The 22,797-nt window shown below is 41.4% G+C and overlaps 1 protein-coding gene across 2 annotated transcripts in view; it reads right to left on the reverse strand.

Moving 5' to 3' along the window:
* Nucleotides 1-8,743, reverse strand: part of KL (klotho) — a 42,401-nt gene extending 33,658 nt beyond the window's left edge. Inside the window, exon 1 of one of the 2 annotated variants that reach the window (XM_079322536.1) lies at nt 7,591-8,743. In XM_079322536.1, coding sequence (XP_079178662.1) covers nt 7,591-8,274 — 684 coding nt within the window. In that variant the 5' untranslated portion in view covers nt 8,275-8,743. Of the gene's footprint in view, nt 1-7,461 lie in introns of both variants that reach the window. The other variant, XM_079322535.1, reaches the window with a different exon arrangement.
* Nucleotides 8,744-22,797: the final 14,054 nt, after the last annotated feature.

Consider the following 22,797-nt stretch of genomic DNA (forward strand, 5'->3'; position numbering starts at 1 on the left):
CCAATTTTGAACCATTCAGTTGTCTTTAGAGTTGTGACTGAAAACAAAAGTCAAATCTCAGCTGTCAGCATGAGAGCTAATGTGCAAGTAACAAATTGATCATGTGCAGACTGAAGTGACAGCCCCCTGGCAATGTGCATGGCCCTCTGTCAGCTCCCTCCAGCTGAAGAATGTGCTGCAGGGTGTCTTGCAGCACTCCCTGGCCTTTTAGCCCCCCATGCTGGCCAGATCCTGAGATGGGCAAGAGCCCCTGTGCTTTCCATCATGCAGATGTCACAGAGATCCTGCCGTCAGGTGGCAATGGAACCACCCATGGCCCCAGTCCCTCAGCTCCTGTATCAAGCATTGTAAACAGCAACTGTAAACATTTCAGTAACTGGGAGAATTTAAAATACGAGTAGGGATTTTTTCAGAATCAAAATAAAAGTAAGCTTTAAACTTTTGCAATTCTTGATAATACAGAAGTGTATTTCTTCTCAAATAAAACATACATAAAGATGAAGCAACACAAATCAGCTTCAATGTAGCCAAATCTATATATTCTTAAAGCCCTTTTTCTTACTCCACTGTGCATCTCAAAGGACTCTCTCTGAAAAATCTCCAGGGAGACACACCACAAACTTAACAGGCCAGGCTTCTTATGAGTGTTTTGTGCTCTCAGATAAGAGCTGAAGCCACAGCAAGACAGGAGTTGCCATCCCTGACAGACTAAACAAACTGTTTACTGTCAATATAGATTGTATTTTGTTTTTTTCATTGAATGATGTTCTCAGATTTAGACCATGTCTTGTATCAAGAATTTTGCAAAGCAAAGAGAAAGATTTCACATTTACTGCTATAGTCACCTCCACTGCCACTAAATGCATCAAGTCTATTTTCCCAAACTGCTCTAGATGTCTTAAAAGATTTTTGTTCCTACCATTAACACTGAAAGGCCATTCTAGCAGCTCTTTCTTTTAAAGCTATCCATGACTTCCAAGAGTCAATATATCTGTACTTATATTCTTTTGTGTGTGTATGCATATGGTCATTTAATTCTGAATTTTCTTCCTGTCATTGATATTTATGTCCAGGAGTATTTTCAGAGAGCAACAACGTGAGTCTAATTCCTTCCCTTCTTTGGTATCATTCATCTTCTACTCATCCCACTTTACCAAAGGCGCCAGTCTCTTATAATGGCCAATTATTCCTTTCTCCTTTGGTACTTAGTTATTCTTCCTTCTTGACAACTCACCTTCTTCCTCTGCTGACACATTTTCTCTCACGTGAAGTAATTCAGCTGTTCTCCAGAAGCCAGCCTCTTGTTTCATGGTCATATTCAATGAGTCACCTTCTCTTTCAGAGATCTGTCCAACCTTCATTTCAGTGAGATTTTTGTCTACAACCACATTCTTCTGTTCCATTCTTCTGGTTTAATCTAAAATCAACATGCACAGTTTTGACTGTGATATTCCTCTATATACTTTGGCAGGCAAATATGCAAGCAGGAGTTTTTATTTAATATTTAAAACTGGTAACACACATCCTTTAATTGCTAAAACCTATCATAAAATCATAGAATATCTTGGGTTGGAAGGGACCTTAAAAGTCATCCAGTTCCAACTCCACTGCCATGGGCAGGAGGGACACCTTACACTAAACCAGGTTGCCCAAAGCCCAATTCAACCAGGCCTCATTATTGTATGTACCCTCTAGGTCTTTAAAAGCATGTTTTCGTGATTTCCTCTTTTTTAACATCTTGGAAACAAAATACAAGAAATTCTCCTGTGTACATTTCTTTACCTACAAGTCTGTACAAGCAGACTCCCTTGATTGCTGGCTTCTTGGCTTTTTTAAAACTTTGCCAACATTGGCCCTGCACCTTAAGTTCAGCCATTTCATCTGTTCATCAGCAACAACCCAACACACAAATCACACACTCATTTGCAAGGATTATCAAACTGCCTTTGAACTCTGCCAATTACAAACTGAAAGCCACAAGACTCTTCAACTGTATGTGTCCACATACACATCTGCTCTTTCCTGTTTCTCCCACAGTAAAAAGGATATGCATAACAGTAACCAAAATCATTAAAATGATATGCCTCTAAATGCCTACATCCTCTCCTAATGGTCACTGCTTGCCAACATTGCCACCAGACGTATTGACATATTCACTGCTTTTAACTAGTTAAAGAAATAATGGAAGATGAGCACATTGGGAAGATGCTGTTAAGAAAGAGTTAGTAAATGTGAGGAACAAAGCTAAGGTAAGCGTAATTTCAACCAAAGCAAGAGAAATCAATTTGACCTTCTAGAAGATGGATGCATTATGAGTGAAACAACCTCCTCTTATGTGATAGAGCATTTCTTCTTTACAGAAGACAACATTTTCAAAAGGAATGACAATCTGTGCACTTCCAGCCTGCTAATGGATGCAGAACAGAGTTTTCAACTGGACCCAGCATGGGAAAAGCTCTTAATAGCTCCTAGCTTTCAGCCAAAAAGGAAATGCAGGCACTAAAAAATAGTGAACTATCTTAAACTACAACATATGTTTCACTAGATTTATTGCCCAATTACAGCTAGGAATTATATCCAACAACTACCTTTAAGTACTGGAAACCGTACATAGAAACAAGGTGAAATGGAAACTGGAAAAGTTTGTAACACAAAGGAATACAGAGTGACATAAGTTCTACCACACGCTTCATTTTGGAATGCCCAAAACTACAACAAATACAGAATCTCTTTTGCTTGAGGAGAGAGGTTGAAGGGAAGAAAGAATATCTCACACCTTATGAGGCTTTATTATGCAAAATGGAACAGTATTAGGGAGCTTTACACTCAGGTATGCAGTGAGATTTTACCAGATGTGAATTCTAAACTGCCAATCTAAATACCCCTATCTGCATCAAACTGCTGTTAACAGCAGTCATTATCTTCCCAACTCTGAGCAGAGCCCTGCTCAACATTAACAACTGCTACCAAAAAAAGGAAGCATATCAGACTACCTTGGACAGAACCAGAAATACCACCTAGGTGCCTCCAGCAAAAGCTACAGTGATTAGAAATCAGGCAGGTGGCACTTAAAATGAGACATGAAAACACAGATTTGGGGCTGCCAATAGAATTTATCGAGATTCACAACTATACAGCCACAACTACCAAGCACTCAAAACCTCATAATGAACAGACTCTCAAGAAATCCTCATCCTCACAATGAACAGCAAAATAGCTGAGGTGGGACCTGACATACCTAAAGGCCTGACCTGGTTTTCTTCCAGAAACAGAGAACTAACAAATTTTGCTTCCATTCAATTTCAGTCTCTTCAATGTGGTCTTTCCAGTACCTGCCTGTTGAGTTTTGCTAAGATTTCCCATAATCTCTAAAAAACTTTTCAAGTTATGGAACCCCCACACTTGAGGGAGATCCACGCTTCCACGGTTAACACTTTATTCTCCATGAAGTCCTGGTATTTCTATGAGTAAAAAGCCAAGTACTCAGTAAAGGTAACAAACTGCTTTTTTGGATACAATATTTGAAAGCAACAATCCTTCCCAAACACGTAGGGAATCAGGTAGGAATGGCAAAAGGAAAGTTAAATAATTATCTTTGGAGCTAAATTTAATAAAACAAGCGTTCTTGAAACCCAAACTACTCTGTTTATCAAATCTAAAAATGAAAATCAATGCATTTTTTCTCTTTTCATGATTAAAGCTTAAAAACAACTTGCTATAGCTTTTAACATAATTTGTGAACATAGCCTAACTTTTGGCAGCTACTGGGACAGACAACTGCCTCATCAGTCCTGAACTTGCACCGTGGTTTGACTGCACCTCTTTGTCAAATCTGGTATTTGAAAGAAACCTGATTCAAATGATTAATGAGTAGAATAATCACTACTGTAAACATATACCACCCAACTAATACTCAGGTAAGAGTCAATTTCTTCTTTGTTCTTCTTTGAACTATGCCTTAAGAAAGCAAGAATAGGAAAAAAATTACTACTACTTAGCAGTATTCCTCATTTTTTCTAAAAACTAGGTATGCCTTCACAACTATGATGAGCTATGTTACTGTCAGGAAAATCCCAAATCATTCCATTTGCACTGAGTGAAAGTTTGAGGGCTGTCCCGATTTTGAAAGAAACAATACACACAAAGAAAAGACCACTCTCCTATGCTGAAATTACTGATACTTTATTAGATTTAGCACTGAAGGTCAACAAAAGAGTACTTACCTTCTGTTTTGGAAAGAGTTTTGGAATAGAAATCAGTCTGTTGCTATGGGACTGGTTTCCAGGCAGCAGTTCCACTCACTTCTTCGGGGAAACGACGTGTTCTTCTGTTTCTGCAAATGCTGTTTATAATGAGCAAATCCAAGTATGTTCAACTCAGACAACATACTGTGAACCATTAATGAAAAAAGGCATTTGCAAAAACCAGAACATAATACACTGACCTCTCTCAACTTCTATTTGAAGAAAAGAGATGCATCATATACATGACAGATTGCTGGCATTACATTTTCTGGCTGTTGACTTGAGAGAATGCCAACTTTTTATGAAATAAACTTGATCCATTCCATTTATTTTGTGAATAAACATGAACAGCTTCCTCCATTTCTTACCACATTTGAAGGGCTTAGACATATGAAAAGCGACAAGTGTCAGTGCAAATACTATAAAAGGGTGAAATTTTCACTGAATACTGATGAACACCCCTCAAGAACACACCAAGGATGCATTAATAAAATAATTTTTCCTCACAAGTTTTTTACACTATTTTTATTTGGTCCTATCTATAAAAGAATGTCTCTGTCAATATAGCATCTGTTACAACTCACTTAAGGAAGTTCAGAAAAATGAGAGGTAATTTAAAAATTCAGTACAATATGATGAAATCCATTCAAGCTGAATTCAAACAGCATCACTTAAACTTCATTGCCCTGTTTTCACTAGCTCTGAATTGAACAACCTAAATTGAATCCAACTCTTATTTAATTACTTCTTCAGATAATAAATAAGTTGCTCAGAGAAAAACAAAGCCCCAAATCCACATTTATATTTGTTGAATTTTAAAGAACTTAAAGGAAATTATTTTGCTTTTTAACATAATTGGCATTCAGTAAAATAAATGAGGAGGCATCAGCTTTCATTAGCTTTAGCTTTCCACTTATGTGAGTCTTTGCTTTGAGTAAATGCAGAGAGAAGACTCTTAAAATTGCATATTGTAAATAAGAGGTGGAAAAGTCAGAAATCATGCATATTAAGAGCTAGTCTGCATGTTTGCTGAGAAACAAACAATGATGACAACAAATTCTAACTTTAAAAAAAAAATACATGTTCTGCAAACTCAATTTCCCTGTGGGAAAAAAAGAAATAACAAGAATGGCAAAGAGAAGGGAAAAGAATTAAGAAGAAACTAGGGACTAGATTTTTCAATGTATGGAGCAAAAGGTTAGACAATGACAGGGGGTTTTCTTCATGTGAGAAGGTTCAGCCACATCTTTTGCAGTGGGTCTAGGAGGACTGTATCTCCCAGCAACACTGTCCAGTGCTGCTCACATCCTGCAGCTTATGTGATAAAGCAGTAGTGCTGTGCACCCTTCTGATACAAACCAAAGCCCTGCAGGCTCCCAAAAAGTGACCAAATTCACCTACCAAACTATCCAACCCACAGACACACATTAAAGAACAACATTCAAGTTGCAAAATCAATCACTCAAGAGCTGTGTAAGACAATTTCATTTACGTGCGAAATACAATTCGCTTTTTACCACCTATGGTAGAACTTTAATCCTTTCTTACACAAATGCACACACCTTCTCTACAGATATCAGGCTGTGAAGAAGCTGTACTATGTAGCTTCCTCCTACTTCATTGCTTGCACAAGTTGAAAGGTCTAATATTAATATGCTACACAGAAGTAAAAGGAAGAAGGAGGGGCTCAGTACTAAAGCTGATCACTTCTCTGTACTGAAGAGCTAGGCTCTATCTCTGCCTCCATGAAGACTCTTGCCTGGAGAAGTCAGGGATGTGAGCTCCTCTTCACATAATGTATGTCTCTGATTTTCTCTGCAGGTGATTTGAGATCTGGGGCTATGACTTGTAGAAGAGCTGGAAGCATAATGTAACTGACCAATATGCTACAAAGATCACACACAAGGAAAACAGCACTAACAACCAGCAGCCACTTTGGCTCTTAACTGCATCTGTGTTTCAGCTCCTCTTTCGTAAAATGGGATGGGGGGGGAAATGGTACCTTGCTGCCTTCCACTGCACGTAAAAAGAAATGTTCACTGATGTGCAAATCCTGACTGACAGTCACTGGGACAGAACTAAATACTACAGTTCTGTCACTAAAGCAAGTATGGGTAGACCTTCCTGCTTTAATTACACCTTTGACATAGTGTGGGGCAAGACTGTGCCTCAGTTTCTTATTTATTAAATAGAAAAGTATATTCCTTCACAGAGCTTTTATGAGAACAAGCACACGCTTGAGATTATGAGGGATTCTGATACTACAGCAATGCAGGATATACTCAGGCATGAAACACACTCAAGTAGACACCATGGTAACTACATGAAGAGCTTAAAGTTTTCAGGATGAGGAAACTAACCTGAAAATTTACCCACATTTTCTCCATGTCTATTTTCCCTTATTTGTAACATTTAAGAATGCAGAAGTATTACAGGAAAGTGGAAAAGTCAAACAGGGCATGCACTGGATGTTTTCTTCATGCTCATGTCTAATACACAATGCTCACTAAGGATAAAACTCCTGCCAGGAAGTGTGTGCTGAGCAGACAGACATTAGCAGAATCTGTGAATGGATATTAAAAGTATAAGAGATCATGCCTAAATGACCACCCCATTCCAGATAGGTTGAATCCTTTCTCCTGTCATTGGAAGGATTTGTACACATTTCTGTTTAACACTCTGAAAATCCCGATCAGTTGCTCCCAGCAAATATTACATCATATAGATACACAGAATAAAATTAAGTGTAGCAAACTGATAGTGTCACTTACAAAACTAACTGGGGGATTAAGGGTCTCTTTTCCCAAGAAGTGCTCACTCAAAAAATGGTCGTATTTTTTGTCTCTGCACGACATTTTGGCCACCTCTAACATCTCCATTAACTCAGTAAGCCTTTTTTACCAAATTTGCAAACTCTCTTTACAGTCCTACTAAGCATTTCCACCTTAGAAGGGCAGCACTGGACTGGCACAGTCCAAGGACTGCAGACCCTCACCCACCTAGAAGCGCTGCAAGACACAGAGCTCTTTAACCCTGCACCTCTCCACCAGCTCAGTGGCCAAGCTCCCGCCTTACACCATGAGTTTTGCCTCCTTTGCCCACAGACCGGCCGCCCGCACTGTGTCGGGCACACGGGCTCGTTTTCCACAGTGTCGGCGCAGGGGCCAGGGCTGAGGGCGGCCTGCACAGCGGCCCCTGGGCGCCGGCCGCCATTTACCTGGAGCAGGTGGTGGGCCGCCAGGTAGCCCAGGCGCGGGCCGCCCCGCACGCCCGGCGGCAGCCGCCCCGTGCCGTAGCCGTGCCAGGCCACCACGTAGGGGTTGTCCATGGTCAGCCAGTAGCGCACCTGCCCGCCGAAGTGCCGGAAGCACAGCTCGGCGTAGTCGCGGAAGAGCCGGGGCAGGACGGGGCTGGCCCAGCCGCCGAAGGCGTCCTGCAGGGCCTGCGGCAGGTCCCAGTGGTAGAGGGTGACGACGGGCTCGACGCCCAGCTCCCGCAGGCGGGCCAGCAGCCGCCCGTAGTGCGCCAGCCCGGCGGGGTTGGGCGGCGCGGTCCCGTTGGGCAGCAGCCGGGCCCAGGACAGCGAGAAGCGGTAGTGCGAGACCCCCAGGCGCCGCAGCCCCTCGACGTCGCGGAACAGGTTGTTGTAGCTGTCGCTGGCCACGTCGCCGCCCACGGGCCCCGGCGGGGCGGCCCCCGGCGGCGTGGCCGGGCGGTGGGCGAAGGTGTCCCACACGGACGCGCCCTTGCCGCCCTGGCGCCAGCCGCCCTCCGTCTGGTAGGCGGCGCTGCCCGCGCCCCAGAGAAAGCCGTCGGGGAAGGTGTCGTGGAGGAAGAGCTGGTCCTGCGGGTAGGGCAGCCGGGCGAAGCGGGACCAGGTGCCCGCGCCCTGCCCCGGCGCCCCCAGCCCCGGCCGCCCCAGCAGCGGCAGCAGCAGCAGCAGCGGTGGCAGCAGCGACGCGGCGAGGGCCATGCTCCCGGCGGGGCTCCGCGACGGCAGCCCCCGCCTCCCAGCTCCCCGCCGCCCCATTTTATCTCACCTCGTGCTCCCCCCTCCCGCCCCAGTGGGCACGGCCATTAATAATTACCTCGGAGCTGCCGCCTCCATCCTTCTCAGCCGGTTCCATCGGGGAGAGCTGCCGCCGGGGGCGGGAGCCAAGGCGTGAGACGGGGCGGGCGGGAGGAGAGGGGGGAAGCGGGGCGTGGGCTCCTCGGGGAGAGGTGGACCCTGTCGCCCCCTCGGAGTGCCCGTGGGTGCCGCCGCGGCCCCTCAAAGGCGGAGGTCCCGGTCTGCGGGCGGCAGGCGGGTGCCGCAGCCCTTCGCCCGCCCCGCCGGGCGCCCGCACTTCGCTGCGCCTCCGGTGTCCCCTCGGAAGCGGGACCGTCGCCGCTGCCCTGCCGCCTTCCTCCCGTCGGAAGAGCCCTCGACGGCCGGATCCGTCCCCTCTGAGGGGCTGAGCGTAGCCCTCTCCCGTGCCCCGCTGCAGGGCCGCCGTCGGGGAATCGGCCCCTGCGCCGCACCGAGCGCGGGGGAGCCATCTCGGGGCTTGGGGGGGAGGTGTGGGAAAAGGCGAGGAAATAAAAACGCTTTTGCCTTCGCTCAGTGTTTCCGTCGTGGTACTTTAACAAGACACATCGCACCTGCGATCTGTCATGTAGCAGCAGTTGCAGAGAAACTCGCTGTCCAAGGACATCGTACACTCACTCCTCCCCACCCGCTCCCCGGGAATTCATGGGCTGTCACCTCCCAGTAACAACACTTTTCTTTCCCGGAGTAGGAGGTTGGTATATTTGGTTGCTTGCTGCACAGAAAACAAGTTCCAGTTAGAAATGCCTCACGGATCTTTACGGAGAGAAAGCAAAGCCAGCTAAGTTTGATTACTGAGTTTGATTTTGTAAGAGCCCAGCAGGCGTGAGGCATAGACTGCTCTTTAAAGGCAGGTGTCAAACTGCCCTTTGCGTCTCCTTTGGACAAAATAATTCAACCAAGACTGCAAAGCAAGAATCAGCAACACGTTGCAGAACCTGGTATTCAGTGGTGTGATTTGGGACACCTAAGAATAAAATACATCTACTAGACAGGCTGTTAGGCACAGAGAGATGTTCCCAGGAGATAAGGCTGGTTTTTAACTACAGAATGAAGGCCTTTAGATTATTCTTAGAAAATAAACGCCCTCAGGGCAAAATTACAGATAATCACTAATAATGAGTCAATGGATTTTAATGCCAGTTGTGAACTAATGAAGTTCTTTAATGTACAGGATGGGCTCTCACCTCTCCGAAATACAGGCAGGACATTTACCATGCCCCTTTCTAGAGCTTCCAACTTCCATGTTTTCTGCACTGATCCAGATCAGTTTTGGGGATTGAGTTGTGCTGTTTTTAAAGAGACCAAAGATTTAGGGGACAGGACTGGAGTTAATCTTCCACTGTGGCAATTAATTGCCATATTAGGGGGATGGAGGTCTGAACAGTCCAGGAGACCACAGACAGCCCTTCCGTAAAGGAGGAGGCTTGTAGGGCAGGAACACAAGGAACCAAGGCTCAACATTGGCTTCCAGGAATGAATTTGGGATACAGTCTGAGGAGGTGCTGAAATGCATTAACAGTCTGAGTAAATGACAACTTCAGATACAACAAGAGAAAAAAGTGTTGGCATCACCTGTTAGTTACTTGCAGAAACTGGAGATTAATTGTAAAGTGCACTGGGGCATTGCTGCAATTGTCCTTGTGCAAGAAGTGGAGAGCCAGGCTCTGGTTCAGCTGCAGATCTTATTTCAAGGGAAGCATAATATCTTCCCTGGATCTTCCTGACAAAGTTTTTTTAAAATTGGGATGTACAGGCATGTCTCCGAAACACCACCACAAGGGTATTAGTGATGGTAGGTCTATTGCTAATATTTAAGGGGAAAAAAATCATTGAGTATATAGGGACACGAGATTTTGAAATACATCATGGTACTCATGTGCTAATTATTAACTAAAACTTAGATCAAACCTATTTGTACTTGGGCAGCACCAGTGTCTACCAAAGTAGACACTGAACTGAAGTTCCTTCACTAGGGAGCTTGTTTCTTCCAGAGCCTGTCAACAGTCAAGGAAAAGAAATGGCTTCATGGTGTTACTCTAAGTCAGTCTAGACAACTTCTGAAGAAGGCTACATTATCCAAAAACTGTCAAGGATACAGTGGACTGTATTACTGAAGCAGGAAGCCCATTTATGTGGGACAAAACCTTACCATAAGCTAGTGGCACAAAGCTGTCACTTCAACTGTCACTTTACTTGCATGTCTGCCAGATGAAAACCTTATCCTTTTGTGTGTGTGCATGTAAATGACAGAAAATGTGCAGTGTGGCTTCCAGTTCCATGTGTTGTTTTTGGTTTTTTTCTTAGAAAGTTTGTTTTCATGTCTTAGGACAACAAAATTACCGACTGCTCCGGGCCAATTTTTTTTTCCAGCAGACAGCCTAACAAACTCTGTGCAATATTAACTATGCAGAAAGGTCAGCCAAACACTTGCAGACATCCAGGTCTCCCTCACTGCTCCTTGAGTTCAAAGTGTGGCTCCATTTTGCCCATGTTGCTGAGCAAGCACGCTTTCAATTCTGCCCCAGGTAAGCAGATCAGGATTTGACTTTCAGCCTCTTTGTATTGGTGATTACTGAACATTAATTTTTTGATAATATGTATAATGTATAGTACTATGTCATTATAATCTTCCTTCAGGCTGTGCTGAGATTTTCTTAGCTAGGTATAGAGTCAGTGCATGCAAACTCGACAGTGTTCTGACTGAGCACTTCTGTTTATATCCCAAAGGGGCTGAATCTTCTGAGATACTTAATTTTAGGTAAAATAACTCTATTACTGCTTTAGATTCATTTAACATCTTCCCCTGAGGTAATACCATGCTTCAATGCAGAAAAACCCTTTATCATTTTAAGATCTCGAGAGAAGAGCTAGAAGCCATCTATGGTCAACAAGTGATCTCAGTGTCTAAAACCACCATCTTCTGTTTTAATGCCCCTTCTTTCTTCACAAACATACTTCCAAATCATACAGCTAGTTGAAAATAGCCTTGTGTAATAGCATTTTATCTCAAGACGTAAAAGTATTTGCTAACACTTGGAAAAACTGCTTTAAAAAAACCACCACCTGATTTAGACTTCCTTATCAATAGCTGTTTTCAGTGGAAAGATGTCCAACAGCATTCTAGATTTACCTTCGTCCCTGCCTGAACACTACAGGCTACAAGGCAAATAAGCTCTTTCTCTTGCAAGTACAGTTTCCTTGAAAAAATACAGCCTTCCATACCTGTTCCTTCTTTCTCCCATGATCATACTACATAAATGCATTCACTGTACATTCAGAAAGACCTTAGAGATAGCTAGTGACTGATTGTATTGAAATTAGATGTTTTCAGGTTTATTTTGAACCTGCTGATGTAATAGATGCAGTGCAGTGGAATGCTTGGGAAGATGTTGAAGGCTTCTCTCTCATATCTGTAAGTACCAAGTCACTTTCAACTCCACCTTTTTCCAATGCCTTGTTCTGAATCAGGGGCACTCTAGTTTGTAGATGATCTCCCCATCTTCAAAAGTGCCTCCTGAATGGATGAACGAAGGGATGGGCAAGGACACAAGGGAAAATAAATTGCCTCTCTCCTAAGGAGAGGGGCAAGAGACATGAATTTGTCTGGCAAGAGGAGTTTGGAGCTGAGAGAGGACAGAAGAGTGCCCCTTGCTGATTCCAGCCATGCAGCTCATGAGCCACAGGCTTCAGTTGGTTTTTAGATTTGAATGGAGCCCTGATTGCAGTGGCTGAAGAAATAGATGCATTTCCATAGGGTCTGCTGAGCTTGTATGAGCAGTGGCAGTGGGTGTCCAGAGAAATTACAGACCAAACAGGGAGTTAGTTGCCTAATGAATTTTGGCTTGTTTAGGGTAGAAAATCTTGGAAAGCAGAGTGACTGGATCATTCACAAGCATGAAAAAGATTTAACAGCTTAGATGATCTGGAGGAACTGGATCTCAACCTTAAGATTTGCATACCTGTGAAAATTCTGGTCTGTGGTTTCATGCAGTATAAAAAGGACCAGAAAGATAATTTCATTCTTCTCCCTGCTTTTTTAATTTCTGTTTGTGATACACTGTCATAATTTTGGAACCAATTTCATTCGGTCTCCACAGGATGGCTCAAAAACTTGAATCCTCTGTCTTAGTTTAGAGCTGACAGCACTCTGGAGATGTGTATGGTGACTTTTCATATACAGTCATCCTATCTCTTCAGTTCAGGCACAGCTGAAGCATTTCCCTTCACTCTTCAAATTCCCAGTATTTTAAAACTTCTGCCAAAATGCCACATATTCTATGAAAAGAAAGATCTACAGGGACTTAAGTGAAGAAATAAAAAGCACTACTATTCAAAAATGAAAACGCAATGCTGAGTTTTACGTACACGGAAATTGAAATTTTTATGCATTAAATTCAGTGAGGGAAAAACGTCTTGCAAAATTGCTTCTATCATCATATCTTTAGATCACTTTCTGTAGGTGAATTGATAATATTACTCCTGTACTTACTAAGTCTGTATTTCAATAAGCATTTGAATGACACTGCAGTTCAGATACTTATTTCTTTTTTGGTTTCAGCTCATGAAAATATTGGTCTCATTTACTACAAGGCAAAGACTGGCTCACAAAGAAATAGGATTGGTTTAAAATACTACTGTAGTGTGTTAATTCTTTGTCAGATTTTCTGCCTAAATGACTCTTTTACAGTTAAGAGTTATATCACGTTTAACTGAACTGAGATGAAACTTTGCAAACTAGTAATTTAAAATATATTGCACTAAGCTGCTGCATCACTAAATGTACAGGCAATGCTGGCTGCAAATGCATAAACATTTTTTTAGGGCTACAGTTACATGATGTTTTTTAATAAACACAAAATTATGTTACACAAAATCAATTTCCAACAAAGAGCAAAAACTTAGTCTGGGTTCCATGTGAAGTGTGTAGTACTCAAATGTGCTTTATAGTCAACTGAGAAGTAGTTTAGTATTTTAGTGCTGCTGTGTACTAACATAAATGTATTTGGGAGCCATTTCCATTTCTCTACCAAGAGTTTACTCCTGTGTTTACAAGATTGGCTCAAAACTCCAAAGTCAAGACATTTATCACCAAAACAGCAAGTATGCACAGTTACAGGGGGTTTGCCTCTTCAAATGTGGTTGAGGAGTTGAACCAGATTAGGCCAACCAAGACAGAGTATGCTGCAACAGTTCAGACTTGAAAAGTAGACCCTTCTAATAAAAGGAAAAAAAAAATATAAGCCTTGATAATTATTGCAGGGAATTTCACTTTTGAGATATGAAAGCATACATGCATGGCCAGTAGCCATTTTGCTTTGAGCATTTATTCACAGCTGCTACCTAATGCACTGTTTCAATAACTGAAGGTCGAAGGTCTCATAATTTCCATATTAAGTAGGCTTGCAGCAATGAAATTCAAAGTTTGTACCTTGCTTTGCAGCTAAGTAATGAGAAGTTTGTGGTCAGCTCATCACACATTGTCTCTGCTGATCCTTCCTCCTGAGGGAGATGATTCCTCATGTGGTTACCCTAATCCAACATAGTGTCCTGCACATGGGAGACAGTCCTCCATGAACTTCTCCAATGGAATCCTTCCCATGGACTGCAGTTCTGCATTAATTGCTCCAATGTGGGTCTCTTCCATGGAGTGCAATCCTCCAGGAACAGGTTGCTCCAGCATGGGTCTCCTGTGGGGTTCTGCCAGAAAATTTGCTCTGGATGGACTCCTCATGGGCCACATGTGGATCTCTGCTTCCCTGTGGACCTCCCTGGGCTGCAGGGACACAGCTGAACCTCCACATGGTTTTCACCACAGACTGCTGGGGAATTTCAGTTCCAGTGCCTGGAAAACATCCTCCCTCTTCTTCTCACTGACCCTGATGTCTGCAGGACTGTTCCTCTCACATACTCCTCTCACTTATTCTTACTCCTCTCTCCAGCTGCAATTGCTCCTTTACAGTAACTTTTCTTCTTTATAAATCTGTTATTCCAGGAGCTCTACATTCATCACTGATAGATTTGGCTCATCCAGGTCCATCTTGTAGCCATCTGCATTTGCTCTGTTGAACCTGTGGGAAGCTTTTGGTAGTTTTCACAGAAACCACCCCTGCTACCAAAACTATACCATGAAAACCCAATACTTTGGTAATTCCATGCTAATGTCCTGGTGGCCTCAGGGCATCTCAGAAGATGCTTGCATTCAGGTAACTGAATTGAGCCCTTGGCAGTTTAAGGCAATGTAATATGGGCTACAGTCATCATGCCTAGAGAGTGATTCAGCTCAGCCTAAAGTAAGCACCAAGGAGATTCACCTGTGCAAACATGTATTCCTCCACCTCCAGCAGCCAGACCATGGTGTCTAGCATATCCACATTGGAGTTGCCAGTATTGCACAGAGGGCTCATTTCATCTGCCTACCTGTGGTTGAAATTACTTCTGGCTAGGTATCCAACCTGTATTCCACTTAATATTCAAAACCAATAGAAATCACATGTAGATCTTGTGTTATATCCATCAGCTTTGGACAGACAATATGGTGACTCTATGGCATGACACAATGGTTGTCAGTAACACCATCTACCCTCCTGTGGCCAAACGAATGTGGGAGACCCATTTCCAGCCATAACGGCCATTGCAAATCAAGCAGAATACCCTCATACAATCAGAATGATACCCAATGCCATATGAAAAGATAGGTGCCTTGACCATGCTGGTTGTTTGCCTCCCCAGTTACACAATCTGCTACTGCCCAACCTCTACTCTTGCCTATTAAAATGCTGACAGGCTTGGTGTGGTGGCAAAGGGTCTGCCTGGTTTTGTGTCTTCAAGCCATGCCCCTTATACACCCATGATCTGCCTAGTGAGGCATTTCATGTTTGCCTGCAACAAGGTGTTCTCATGGCCCTCTGTAGCTCTCCAGGACTAACACAATGTGTTTTGATTTTTAACTCCTCTTTTGCAGTGCTCAAAACAGATCAGGTGTCTCATTTCACACATATCCTTGCTCAGCTGCATCCTGTGCTGCTCCCATTCCCCACCTAAGTCCCAGACACACCATATATAAGTGTCACTTCTCCTACTCCTGCCATGAAAGGACATCACACTCCACAGCAGCATCTTGCCAATACTTTCAGATTACTATTTTAGCTTAGTTTAAGGGTTTCTATTTTTATTCTCAAATACAGACTTTCTTTGGCTAGCTTGTGTCACAACGATATTTAAGCAGTATTAAATGGGACTGCAGAATGGACTCTCTCAAAGGCAAATATCAGCTAAATACCCATGAGGAGGTGGTCACTACTTAAAGAGCTAGGAGGGCTCTTAGCTGTGAAACATATATAAACTGGAAGGGCTGCCTTTCTTTGAGTATCAGCTGCAATTACACAGTGATATAAGGGAGATGACCTTTGAGGTCCCTTTCAACACAAACCATTCTATGATTTTATGATACTAAGGCATTATAAAAAGAATGAAGCCTTTTAGCAAAATCTCTTCAATATACAGTGGAATAGTAATATTAGTAAAAAATTATACAATGGGCATAACTATCTTAATTGTGGCTTAGTTTGTGCCTCTTCTAAAATGGGACTTATGTTCACCAATTGGAGTACCTTTATGCTTCTTTAACAGAGGGCATGGGTGTATAAGAAGGTCTCTGGTTGGTGACAAGTGCTATCTGATCTTCAATAACAGTCTGTCTGGGCATGTTTGGTACATGAACTGTGAAGCTGTCAGGCCTTAAATGAAAGGCATTTCTCCTCTTCCAGGTGCTTGACTCCAGCAGCTAGTGCTGTAGCCACTCCAGGGACCAGGGAGGTCACACATAAAGGCTTGTAGAGCAAATTCCTAGCCCCAAAGTCTGGACTTACACTCAACAGGGAGAAGGCAAGGGAGAAGCTGTTCCATTGCACATCTACAGAAAACCCTTCCCCCTCAACACCCTTCTGCTTCAAGAGAGCAGCCTGCTTCTTTCAATAATAAGCAGTAAAAATTATGTGACTAATAATCCAACCTTCCTCACATTCACCAGTATGTATATTCACCATTTTCCAGTAACCTCTCCCCTGATGCACTCAAATGGAGCCAGAGAGCAGGACATGGAGGACAGGGGCAACACACAACCCTGGAGCAAGAGTCAAAATTATTTTTGCATGGGATTTTAATTTCTATTCCTATTTGGACATGGGGAATGTTTTGGTCACCCACAGACTCACTGTTTGAGTAAAGTAATCCAGCAGCTATATAGGGCATGAAAAAAGGGTGGTTCTTCCAGAGCTACTCTGTTCTAAACTAACCTACAAGTCCAACTGCACTGGTAAACAAAAGAGAACACGGTGTGCATGTGCACTCATCACCTAATCTAATTGCTGTTCTGTCTCTGCTTTTGCACAACTCTCTGCAAGACAAGTCTGCTACAAAGGGGAGCAGCCATAACCACTGCTGACCTAAGCCAAATGGTGCTGCTTAGCCCTAGGCACAGGAATCAGTCTCTTTTATTTGCTTTTCTTCAGCAGCATGAAAATGGCTAAAAGTGCAATTAGCCTTTTCTGTTTGGTACAAGGATTTATTTTTTTTTAATCTACACATCCAGCAATAACCAGCAAAACATCTCCATAGCTTATCTAGCCTACTTCCCTACCAGCTCCTGTTCAAAGGACACATCTGTATATACACAAAATTCTGTGGAGATTTCTGACAATTGGTATAAACATCTATATAAGTCCCTAAAAACTTTTCTTTTCAGCTTTTAACTGGCTGTTGTACTTAGTTTTACCAGTTGAAATGGCCTCAGGTTTCATCAGGGGAGGTTTATATTGGATATTAGGAAAAAATTCTTTACTAAAAGGGTTGTAAATGGTTGAGTCACCATCCCTGGAGCTATGCAAAAAACATGTAGATGTGCACTGAAGCACATGGCTTAGTGGTGGACCTGGCAGTGCTGGTTAGTGTCTGGACTCAGTGTTCTTAAAGATCTTTGCCAAATTAGATAGTTCCATGATTCTGTGCTTGTAGTGCTGTCTAAGGGCTAACACCTCACACACTGACCTACTGTTGTTTTAGCTGTGATGTGAAACCCTCTACTCTTCTCTGTTCTGCTCCAAGATACTGCGTGATGCCAACCTGTGCTGAGTGACTGAATTTCCCAAATTCAGAAACATCAAGGATGAAAATCTTGGATGCTTCTTGTCGGGTGAGATAGGATTGCTCTAGGTAAGGCCAAGGAGACTCACAGTTCCTGGTTCCAGTGAGGGAAGACAGGTATAAGAAAAGTTATTGTCAGGCCAGCTGGGCTGCTGCACATCATTGATTCCATGAAATGTTTGCTGATGGCTCAGGAGTGTAAACAAGAGCTCTGATTCACATATATTAAGAGAAGGAGAAAAATTTATAGCAGTCAATGTATTTGATATTAATTATCTAAATGAATAGTGTAGTTACCATGTCTCAGACAAATTTACAAACATTCCTAATCCTCTCACTTCTGAGAAGTTACATGACCATGAACTAGATAGGGAAGAAATTCACATGTACACACATGCGTGGCATATTTCTAAACACTGGTGATAAAACTGGTGCTAATGGTGGTAACTTTAGATCACAATTATACAGCAGAGCATTGCTTTTTTTATTCCCATGCCTTAGATTTGCAAAGTTTACCTTCCTTTCTCAAAAAAACAAATTTGTTTTTAAGCCCCCAAAACTTCACAGTACTTGAGCTGCTAGCATGTAGCATACTGTCTGTCATTAATATTATTTAATTATTTCTTTTAAAGTCTAATCTATAATCATTTTGACTTTCACCTGAGGTTTTTCTTGGCACTCGGGGAAGAAAGGAAAGTGAAGATGTCATCAATGTGAATGTGAAAGCTTTGGAAAGGGATGAAAGATATTATAATAATACAAGTTGTTGCAGTGGTTATCAGTAGCTTCCAACAGAGATTTGTCTCCAGAGCTCAAGACCCTAATGGTGCTACAGAAAGGATCTCATTAAATACCCAAGTTCAGAAGACTACTTCAAAAACAAGTCAGATGAATGAGGCACAGTGTTCTTTAAATGACTTCTGAAAAATTTTGAGGATTTGCCTTCCTTGCTGGTAAATGTATATTAAACCGTAAGTTATTATTAAGGTGATTTTATCTTAGTGAGTTTGTCATCCAAATGGGATTTTATAGGATATGTTGGGAATTTTCCAACAGAAACTATTTTTGGTTGGAAAATGCAGCTTTATCAAAACCACTGTTTTTGCAGTAAAAATGTACATGCCAGCTTTGATACAGATGGAATTTTCATATAAAAAAATCAAAGTAGAGAAGCCTAAGTCATAAGAGCCTTCTAGCCTGGCTCATTTATCTGGCTGTGGGGAAGACTGAGATTTCTGGATATGCATGACTCTGCCTGTAGACTTGAGGATCTGTTTTCTACCCTCAAGGAAAGTACTCACTCCTTTCACCCAGCTGTGCTGTGATGAGTTGTTTTCCATCTAGAAGAGAGAGTGAGAAAATGAGGTTTGCTTTGCAGCCCAGTGGTCATGACTCACACATGCAGTGTTATTGCCAGAGATGCAGTGTGACGATAGCACCAGCACACAAGAAAGAAACCAAAGGGCATTTGTGTCTCTGGCCAGATAACAGCAGAGAAGATTGAATGATCTGCCTTCTCCCATTTTAGTTCCAATTGCATCTTGTGACTGCAGCCAGACACAGTATGCATGGAAAATACACCTGGCAGCAGACACCCTCAGAACATGGCATTCCCATGATATAAAGGACTACAAATGGAGAAGAGACTCAAGAAATAAAATATTTCATCTTTCCAAGGGAGTGACTGACAATGAAAGCACAGATACATTCTAGAGAAACACTCTGTGATCTGTAAAAATAAGAGGCTTTTGCTTCCACATATCTTATCTCTTGACAGGAGTTCAGGCATTTCAGATTTTCTCCAGGTATCCAGAATTGCTGAGTAAGCATGCCGTAGCAATAAAAGAACACACTGTAGCGAGATGATAAATGTGACTTGCTTAACAGCTGTGTTATCACCTATGGCCAGGCACAAGAGTAGATAGCATAATCTAAGTGCACATGTGCCTTTTGCAAAGGGTCTAACAAGCTGTAAGTCACACACCTTGAATTATTATCCATCCATTTGCAATGTATCCACTCCCCTTGAAAAATGCATATAGACAGAAAATAAATACAAATATTGTCATGGAATTTATTACAAAAATGGAAGCTTCATACCTAGTGGAGAAGGGTCACCAGCACTTTCTTTCTGTGCTGCAAAAATACCTTTTGCAAAAATACTGCCATGAATGGACTTCTGCCAATTTAATGCTCTGTTTCCCATTACAAGCTGTCACAACAGGTGTGATTTTTGTACCTTGTATTGTGGGAACACCTGACCTTCACATGAATGTCTTCATACTGATAATGGCTGCAAGCCCTTTCCCACCGCAACACTTAAAGTTCTTTTGTCTGCTTGGTTTCTGTCTGATTAATGTAGAAGGTCCAGAGTTCACTTTGAAGCAAAGCAAGAACACTTTTCAAATATTTTCAATCCAGCTTTCATTTCCTTATACATGAAAGTTGTTCGCAGACATACTATGTTGTTTGTACCAGATACAACTATAGATAATGATGTTAATCTTTTTTCTGGTCATATTTTATATTTAAAATCCAATTACAAATGGCTTTAAGTAGATTAGAATTATTACTTTAGAGTCAAAATCCTACCATGAGGCCTGATAGGTTGCTTTGAAAACATTATTTGCTGTCTCCCAGACTACAATATACCGATTTTCTGTAGCTGTGTAACATGTTTATAGTATTCATTAATTATTAACTAGCCTCTTATAAATTTACTTTTATTCTTTATACTCAGCCTCTAACACTCAGTGTAAAGAAAAGCACTTCTTTACTCTTTACCATCCCCTTTTATCAAACAGACATCAGTCTCCTGATTATATTTAACTAGTGCATCTTCTTTATGAATGAAATGTACACCACCAATTTAAAAAACAGACTATGAATTTTTGATTCTCACATAGAGGAAGGAGTTAAATGATACACAAATCTTGAACTGAGCCTCAGCCCAGGAATGTACTTGACCTCAAAGACTTCATCACTAATGTAAACTCACCAACCATTTACAGTCAGACTGGCAGGAGATCATGTTAGGTGAAGCCAGTTGGTTTTTGGCTGCCAGGGCTGGAGCATGGGAGACTGGTGTTGTTTTTTGAAACCACTTGTGCTTTGCCTTATCTTGTGTTTGTAAGGTGTAGATGACCTCTTGGGTGACATCCACCTCAAACTGGGATTCATCCCCACTGTCATTTGCTAGATAGGATGAACTGGAGCCAATCTCAAGCTCAGTTCACCTGATGGTCCTTTACAGGTGTTTCATAGTGTCCTGCTCAGTGTGCTGGTGTGGGATGTGTCCAGCAACAACTTTCTCTTGGACAATTCTGGTTCTCTGCTGAACAATGGCTACAAGAGCAGTCTAAGGTACTGTTCTAATTACTGGAATGAGAATATCAATTTCATTTATATCTGGGAATTAATCACTGCTGACTAAAATCCCTGTTTTAAAAGGAAAGCAAGATTTCTCTGCTTAGAGGGCATATGTATGCTTTATCTGCTTCTCTTTATATTCTAAAAAGAGTTCCAATGCAATATTTCACCAAAAGGAAGGACTTGGGTTTTTATGTGACTTCATTTGCATGCACAGTGTGCCTTGCCTTGTAAGAATATATTTGACTTGCTTCTTTCCTTTCTTAATATGTTTTACTATTACAAATGATGTCTCATAAAAAGATTAGGGTTTTGTACTGCAGTCCTTGATGGTGGCAACCTGGGAAACATATTCCTGAAGTTTCTTTTTTCACCCTTCAAAAATTGTTTTGGTTTCTTTATGTCAGCATGTCTAGAAGAGTCATGTAACTACCACTGAATGGCACAATCAGGGAAACTATATTCTCCAGATGCAATAAAAGTTACTGTATTTTATTTCCTATTTTCTGGGGAGGAAATTACTTGTAAAAGTCTCCAATGATTTTGCAAGAAGTAAAAAAAAAAAAAAAAAAATATAAATTAGTTCTGCAAATCATACATTTCTACAGCATTCCTTTTAATAAAAATATGTCAGTTTCAGAAGAAGTAAAAGAGGGATTTTCTAAATGCAATGTTTTCCTTTAATTAGATTTAATCAGCTATTTTGTAGCACACTGAATGTGTACATATGTGTGTTCAATAAAATTCTTATTACTCTCATCTCCCTTAAAGGTACATATAAACACAGACAGACTACATTTCACCAAATTTATTATAATATTTTTAGATTAGAGGCAGATTTCAGTTCAGTCATGATAAAAAGCTCCATTTTGCTTCCATGTAACTGTTTGAAAAACTTTGATACAGATGTAAGAATTTACAGAAATTCTCAAACTTTTAATTTGGTTAACTCTACAATGCATACTATTGATGGCAACAGTAGAAATTTCCTGTGTGCTAAAACTAAACATAAAGAGATAATGTAATTAATAAATATATTCAAATACATTTGAATATATTTATATATTGAATATATTGAATACGTTTTAATTCTTTGATGAAATATTCTGTTGCTTTCTAGAAATGTGCCTTGCAATCCATGGCAATTTCTATTCTTTCAAAATGCTGAAATATGTTTTAGAAGATACTTTACCTGAAATAAAATTTTATCTTTTGGCTAGCCTTTTGCCACCTCTTGGTTAATTACTTGGACTGTATGAAGAGGAAGAGATTTAGCTTGGAACTATGATAAGTCCCCAAAATCCAGATTCTGTGTAGCACATATCACCTTTATGAGAATCTATAAAGTTCTTCTCTTATATTTCACAAATTGTAAAGTCATCCTGTAATACAAAATAGGTATTAGATCCCTTGAAAAGAGCTGTTTGAAAATCTTTTAAAAGAAAGTCCTTCCCCCCCACCCCCAAGCATTCATTTATTATACTTCTAAGGGCTTTATTTTCAAGGTATTACTCTCCATCTGTATTTGAAGAATTAATCAACAGCTTTAGATGGATTCCATTTTCTTTGAATCATCAAGGAGAAAGTGTTTAAGGCCAGCTGTCAAATCCATTTTTTCTTTTACTTAGGCTGGATAAAGAGAGCTTGTGATTTTCTTGCTGGCCTTGCACAAAAGTGAATCTGCATATGAACACACTGAGGCTTTGGAAGAATTAGGCTGATTTCTGTGGACTAGGAAATCCAAGTGGCATTTTGAGAGTTGTTGAATTTTTAGCTTGACAATCTGTTGTTGAATGAGTTCTCCTAAAGCTGTTTAAGGTCAAGCCCCAGAAGAAAATGTCTTGATATTAACATGTGTCCATTTATTTTCTGCACTACTAATGCAGTACAAAAAAAGAATATGTGTCATGCAATTTATTTTCAAGCTGGCATATCTTTATTTTTAAGAAAACA

This window comes from Erithacus rubecula (genome assembly GCF_903797595.1).
Source record: "Erithacus rubecula genome assembly, chromosome: 1".
NCBI lineage: Eukaryota > Metazoa > Chordata > Aves > Passeriformes > Muscicapidae > Erithacus > Erithacus rubecula.